General features: G+C 38.9%; 2 protein-coding genes across 3 annotated transcripts in view; one reads left to right on the plus strand and one right to left on the minus strand.

Annotated features, from left to right (window-relative positions):
* The window catches only part of galnt13 (polypeptide N-acetylgalactosaminyltransferase 13), a 46,288-nt gene that overhangs the window by 29,867 nt on the left and 8,732 nt on the right, over positions 1-7,689 (minus strand). The window lies entirely within an intron of this gene.
* On the plus strand, positions 2,315-3,393 carry rprma (reprimo, TP53 dependent G2 arrest mediator candidate a). Its single transcript, XM_010795811.1, has one exon. The coding sequence runs from the start codon at positions 2,573-2,575 to the stop codon at positions 2,879-2,881; it is 309 nt and encodes a 102-aa protein (XP_010794113.1). The 5' UTR covers positions 2,315-2,572; the 3' UTR covers positions 2,882-3,393.

Raw genomic sequence — 7,689 nt, forward strand, 5'->3', positions numbered from 1 at the left:
TGTGTCGTCCTTGGCAGTACAATTATATATTTGTTATAATGTTACGCTGATTATGTCCATTTAGATGTGCAGTTAGTTGAATGTAATTATGGTTTGTGGATTGGGGGGAAACCTTCAGTACAGTTATGTTTAAGTTGTTGTTTTTTGGTTTGTAAAATACCTATTGATACTATCGATGACTCAAAACTCTGTTTCAATTGATTTATAGCTTTAAGGAAATATTTAGCTTTAGGTTTAACTTTTTGTATGATTAATAACATCCATGAATCTAGTAATTAAAATAATCCTAATGTTTCTCAAGTATATTTATGTTGTCATTTATCTTAGATTAACTATTCTCACTAAAACATTAACCCAAAGGTCTACAATACAAATAATGTATTGTGTTTTATCCTTTGGACAAATATTCTCCTATACAAATCATTTCATACATTTCTTTCAGTTCTTTCTAGTGTTTTGAGCTCAATAGGACTGTCTGCTAAAAAAATAAGTGAAATAAAATAAACGTAAATACAAAAACAGTATTCTGTAAAGTTATTCGCATTCAGGTTAAATCAACACCACAGTACACGTTTCGCAAATTAAACCGTGTTTTACACTGCAGCTTTTTATGGCAGCCCTTGGGGAAATCATGTTGAGCATTGCTGCCATCTGCTGTTTATGATGAGAGTTGAATCTGTAGTGTTCAGCAGTCTATGATAACTCTGATGTCCTTTCAAAAGTACTGTCAAAAACTGTAGATTCACCTTTTAAATAAAGCTCTAATGTATATATAATTGTAAACAACTATATTACTAAAGCTGAGATGTACAATGTGGTCAATTCACTGTACATTAGACTAACATTCATAATTGCATGTATGTATGTAGAATAACATGTCATATAACACGAGACTCAAACAGCGATGTCAGGGACGCGGGAAGGGGGGGGTGCTGAGGGGGCTGCAGCAGGAGAGTTGTAACTGCAACGCCAAAAAGTTCATTGAACAAATCAATACATATGTTTTATTTTTGAGTTAGCATTTTAGTGTAAGCAGTCTATAAAAAGCTTCACTATATAAGAGAAATGGATAATGCGGTGTGCTTCTTCTGTTGCTCTGCTATAGAAAAGAAGCTCATCAGTCCAGACAAGATCAGGGATGGGAGTTTGGCAGAAAGGCGAAAGGCAGGGGAAACTGGCGAAAGGCAGGGGAAACTGGCGAAAGGCAGGGGAAACATTTAGGGAGCATGAGAAGTCCCATCAACACACAGGCCGTCAACAAACTGGCAGCATTAAAACGAACACAGATGAATGCACTGCTCTCACAAGCTGTTGCTAAAGACCAAATGACTGCATTTAAAATGACGTTATTATACATGGCCGCCCCTCCCTACACGCAGATCACGCAGACCCCTCGCAGATGGGGCCTCATTTTGCGGAGGGAGCCTCCTCTGAAGCGCAAACGCTACACCTACAGTGTGGCTCCACTAGCACCACACCGCCTCACCGCACGTCACTGGACTCAAAGCATCCACTAGATGTCAGTGGATGTCTTGGTTTCTCTTTGTTCTAGAGAGAGGGATGAACACCTTGTGTCATTGCTTTGTGCAGCTGGCTAGAACATTAGTTGAACAATATTAAATCATATATATTTTTGTTTTGCTGAATTACTGTCTGATGTGCTTACAACACATATCTAAATAATGTCTTCAACCTCTGCTTGTTGGTCAGCTTTTGTTTTTGCGGCAGTAGTGAAGAAAGAAGTTGTTCTCTTCTGACTTGACACAGTAGGAAAAGCACGGATGCAAATAATAAAAAATTAATCATAGCTGAATTATTTTTAGTTGCTTCCGTTAACTTTCAAGGTCCTAGTAAGGTGCTTCCTAACTGTCTTACTGGAACACAATAAACGACATTATTGTTATTAGTAAAACCTGTGTTTATAAGTTAAACAAATGAACACTTGAAAAAAAGTAAGCCCTTGATGGAAGGAATTCACGTTGTTTTTTTGTCAAAATCCTGAAAGTGTACCAAAAAGTGTTTTTTTCCAAAAGTAACAATAAACCAATAAAAAAGCTAAAAGCCAATTGACTCTATAAATTATAAATCATTATAAATTATATCATTATAAAGACTAAAGATATTTGCAGATGTTAGATCTTAGAACACAAACAGGACATAATGTACCTCATACAGTAATGTTTCGTTGGACACTCCTGAGACACGTGCGCAGTCTGGTCGTATGGTGGCGCTCGTGCTGTGTCGTGACACTGTCGTCATTCCACTTAAGCGTTTTAACGCAGGCAGCTACTGTCTGGCTACTTACCCGCGGTTTGGGAGGAGTCATTTCGTCCTGAAACTGGCTACAGACCACATGAAATCTCCAGTAATGTGATGCCAAAGCAGCTTGTTAAACTCCCGAAGAGCACTGTCTGACCTGACGGAACTTCTTCAGTTCTGCGCCTCATCATCAACATCATCTTTACTTTCCACCTGATGACACATTTCTCAGGGATTGTAACAAGGCGAGTTGTTTCCTCTTTGGCTCTCGCATCTCTCAAACTCAAGTTTGACATTTTTCTAAAAAGTGGAAATGAATAACACCGGGTTCAACCAAACGGAGGGAGGACTGCTCAACAAGACCGAAGAGTTATTCTGCTGCAACTTTTCCTCCGTGGTGACTGATAACGGCTTTGTGCCCGCTGCTCCGGATGAGAGGAGCCTCTTCGTCATGAGGGTGGTCCAGATAGCAGTGATGTGCGTTTTGTCCCTCACGGTGGTCTTTGGCATATTTTTCTTGGGATGCAACCTTCTCATAAAGTCAGAGGGAATGATCAACTTTTTAGTAACGGACAGGAGACCTTCTAAAGAAACGGAGGCAGTTATTGTTGGAGCCTACTGACTGACGAGGACCTTTGTATAAAGATGTTAATCAGATCTGAAGTCCAGTGAAGCCAGATGGAAGAAAGCGATCAACAAACAAGACCCCGTTTTCATATTGGTATTTAAAAAACCTCAGAGGTGTCTTACCATGCTGGTGACTGCGGCTTTAAGGTGTTCCGTTAAGTTATTCCTTGAGGCTTTTTAATGCCAACAAAGACTCAATCTTCTCCAAGAGGTATAGTGCTTTTTAAGCCTCTTTGTTTATTAAGTATTCAGTCAAGCACTGTTCAGTTGGAGCTACGTATGTCAAGAAGCATCCTCATAAAGTGGCAAAGTCTTCACATTTGCTGCTTTATCAAGCAATTATTGTTTTAAACATTGACTGTATGTTGTATGTGTTTTTGCATACAATATGCAATATATTATTCGATGTATTTATCTTGACTTCCTGGTGTTGACTGTATGAGTTTGGGCGGTGGAGAAAAACATTCTGTATTCTGTTAATTGGAATAAATTCGTACTGTAATTAAAGTTGTCCTCTTAATTCTAGTATTTTTTCCCCTCCATGAATCACAACGCCCTCTTCAAGAGTGATTTAAATGTTAGAACCCAAAAGATGTAATTAAGATTAGGTTGTATGTTGTTGATATTGATAAGACATTATAATTTAGATGCAATTGAACACAACAGGAAATGTGGTATATTATGATCCTTTATTCATATAAACTGACATCAAGACAAGTGTGTTATCCTGCGTACATTGGATGAGTTAAATTGAAAAATTGCTTCACACTTACAGATTTGGCTGTCATTTTTCTCCATTAATAGTCCAAATGTAAACATTAATTCAATTCTCTTAACCGAAAATATTTTTTTTTAATCAACCCAATAAACGTTCTACCAAAAATAAAACCCTTCTGATTATCTGAGGGGGTGGTTGAGAAACGTATCCTACATTCTCGGTCTGGGTCAGATTGTGATTATTGCAGCGTTTTACATCCTTCCTCCTTCCTGTCCAAGCATCTGTTGTGCTGTGGCTCTGCTCCTGGCTCACCTGAACGCAGCTCCCCAGGGTGAAACCAGCAGCTTCAGAAATTACTTGTGGTGTAAACCCTGGGAGAATAAAGCCACAGAGCAATATGCTGCTGTCTGATTGCCTGTGCTCCTCATGCAGATTAAACCATTTGAATCTTGATTTCCACAAAAATGTCCTTCACCTCAGTTGCTCCCTCTTTCTATTTTCCCTGCTATGTCCCCGGCTGTCATGGACTTTTTCGGTCCGATGATGGATGGATGTGGCTTGTCAAGTAACACACACTTAATGTTGGATTTAAAGGAAATCAATACAATTTGACTTTAAGAAATCAAGACAATCATCACACATTTTAATCAAATGTAATGTGAACTTGAAAAAGGATGTAATGTGTGTGAGAAGGCAGCTGATAAAACTGAAGATGGTAAAAATATGTAAATGAATTCCCCAAAAGCAAATAAGTGGTTCACAATCTGCTTGCTTCCTCAATGGCTGATTAGTGGTTAATTATTTGCTTTTCCACAGTCTTTTAGGGGTGGGAAAATCATCGTACTGAGGGTGAACACATTTCAAACAACCACTGTGCAATGTAAAATGTAAGAGTTCAAAGCATTACACTGGATTGCACTTTTGTTTGCGAGGAAAAACATCAGGTACATCTTTCAAAACAGTACAATTTATCACACCAACATCAATGGCTTAAAAATGACCGCATTACAGATGTTTTCAATGTGTCTACCCCATGGACGTAGAGCCAGGACATTATATTCTGTACATTTCTTAAACTATTTTCAAGCCCTTTTTGTCTTGCCTTTTTCGAAACCCCCCAAAAAGGCCACAGCACAATGGCAACCTTAAACATGTAAATTACAAGTGATATGTATACAAGTATAAAATCACATTTAGTACAATTACTCTCATATATCAAGTTCTTACGTCAACGTTCACTAGCTTTGCATGGTTAACCCATTACTGGGCAATAGACTTTATGCCTCTTTTTCACCATATGGTATTTGGAACAGTTCTAATAACTGAACCAATGTAGCCAATTATCTAAAACAAATATGTTATAATAGAGACAGTAATTAAGACTTTAGTAAAAATACAAATTGAAAAAAATCCATTTGGCTTTCTAAATCACACAATAAAAACTGATTCCTACAAAGGTCATTAACCTAAATAAATGTTGCAGAAAACTAAGAAAAGCTTTAACACAATGCCAAAGGGAGAGTTACTTTCTATATGTCACACCCTGTGTTTCTCTCGGCTTTGTGTGATTGCCATCATGAGGGAGGGCCAGGAATAGCTCGAAGGAAAATGTTGAGGCAGTTTAATATCCAGCAGAGAACAATCTTCTGTCGGCAGCTGAACAATTGTTGGTTCATCCTGCGGTGTCTCCTACACATTTTTCAGACAGAATTCTGATGGATTTTGGAGAGGTGGATGTAAAGTTGGAGATTAAAGTTTTTTTAATAATTTGTAGGAGTTTACTGTGGATAGTCAGTTTCTTGATGGACAGTTGGCACTATCAACTCAAATATTGCACACACCTTTCCCACACCAATGCTCACAGAGAGATTTGGGTTGATATTAACAGCAAATAGTCATCTTTACCCCTGGCACTCTTTCTGTCAACAAACTGATAGTCCTCTGCAGTGCTTAAAATCATCACCTCAGATATTTCAGAATGTGCCGTGTAGTTTATTCTGCAAAAAAAAAAAAACAGAGTATTAAAGAAACATGGTTTAATTAAAAACCTCATAGTATGGTCCCACATTTCTCTCAAAAGAGAGAAAGTGCTGTGGGTCGAACAAGACCAAAACATTCACATTTTGCTCTTGTACTTGCAGTCAGAAGATTCTTAATTTAAAGCCAACAAATACATTTAGTGCCCAATAAGGTTAGACTCTTCTTACAAATGCATGGGGAAATAAATGCATCTTAAGTTATGCTTGCATGAGGTCCTATATGAGCTTGATGCACTGAATGAGGTCAGGTTAGACAATGTGCAATGAAGGATTTCATGTTAGACAATGAGTTTTAAACAAAAACAAAACAATAATGCCGATGACGATGGCCGGCAAGACAAATAAAAGGCAGTAGAATTAAACTAGAATTACCACCTTGCGTTTCATCGCTTTACTGTGTTAGTTCTTAAGCAGTCAAGTTGTAGGTTACAATCATGCCTGTCCAAAATATCATGTTTTTTATCATTAAATTGTCATAGTTAGTTAGTAAGTTTGTTTTGACTGATCGGCCAAAAACATGTTTTGTTAGGTCACAGTGAACTTGATGTTTTGACTATCAAAATCAGTTCTTCCTTGTGTCAAATCGGACATTTAAGCCAAACTTGAAACATTAGGTCACATTGACCTTGACCTTTGATCTTTGACCCTCAAAATAAAATCATTTCCTCCTTGAGTCGACGTTGAAGTTTTGGCCAAATTTGAAGAAATTATTAAGGCATTCCTGAGTTATCGCAATCAAGAGAACGGGACAAATAACCAGAAAATGGGTACCACTTTACAATAATGGCGCGTTTCCACTACAGCGCGGAGCGCGGTTTAAGCGTGCCGTGCCTGGCCCGTTTTTGGTTACGTTTCCATTAGGCGTAGTTCCGGCTAGCGGGTACTTTTTCACAGTTTTTCTGGCTCTCCAAAATTGAGGTTCTTTCCGGGCCAACAACCGGGCTGAGTATGCTAAACTAGTGAGAGAATCGCTGGCAACTACAACAAAATTAACATATTTTACCGTGATTTAATTGTAATACGCGTTTCAAAATGATGCCGAAGTAACTACATACTGATACCGGTTAGTAAAAACCATGAATTAATGCTTTGACAAATCTGCAGAGAAGACGGCAGGCAAAAAACCTTTTAAAATGCGTGTTTTCTGAATGGAGATCGGCTAAGCTAACGCTGTATATGCTCCTACCCAGTGGCGGATTTAGGATTGTAGGAGATCCGGGGCATAGCCCAGGAGTTGTTGGGGGGTGCAGTGGTAAAGTACTATTTTATTTACAAGTGGGGGGTGGACAACGCGAACGAACACAATACACCGAAGGGAGCACCGAGGAAAAAAAGAGGGAGGGTGCTCCGTGCGTCAAACGAGGACGTTAAGTTACGTTGAGGGACGGGGGCCGGCGTCCGTTCGTGCCATTAAGAGAGGCCATTAGGTGGTCTCTACTGTTTGCTGGGTGGAGAGTCGAGAAGGTTCTTTGCTCCCCTGGCAGGCCGTCTCAAAGTCCAACAATCTAAAAAAAAGCCGGCCAGTTGTACAGGCAAATTTCAAAATTTAGACTTTTCACGGCCAGTTTTCCAGAAGAAACAATAAATAACTCGAAATTTTTGTTTTATTATTACTAGGTATATTAGTTATATTCTATTTTGTGCCTTCCTGCTCTAAGAAAAAAGAGGGGGCAGAAGAGGTGGCCGACGTCGGAATCGGACTAGAGTTTCGTGCTTGTCCCCCGCACCAGTCGACGTCGAAGGTCTTAGTCCAGGGGACTTTTTGTCGTCGACCTTTCTCGTTTATATCGAGTTACTCCGCAACCGATTTTACGTCCTAAGACCATAAAACTTTTTTTTTTGATGTATAAATATTTGAACATATATCCATAACGGGATTATTTATATAAATCAACAAGTTTATATCGTACAACAGGGAAACTCATAATAATCCATCCCAATTTACAACGAGAGTTCATGTGGTCTAACTACAAAAAATGAGTATAAATTTGAAGGGCCCTCTCGTACGGTGGGCCTGCGGATTCTCCTCACGCTGCTGGGGGGATT

This window comes from Notothenia coriiceps, unplaced genomic scaffold, assembly GCF_000735185.1.
Source record: "Notothenia coriiceps isolate Sejong01 unplaced genomic scaffold, NC01 NC01_scaffold00037250, whole genome shotgun sequence".
Lineage (NCBI taxonomy): Eukaryota > Metazoa > Chordata > Actinopteri > Perciformes > Nototheniidae > Notothenia > Notothenia coriiceps.

What these genes read in the sequence shown, in the direction of transcription:
- rprma (XM_010795811.1), top strand. Translation starts at nt 2,573, where the DNA reads ATGAATAACACCGGGTTCAACCAAACGGAGGGAGGACTGCTCAACAAG.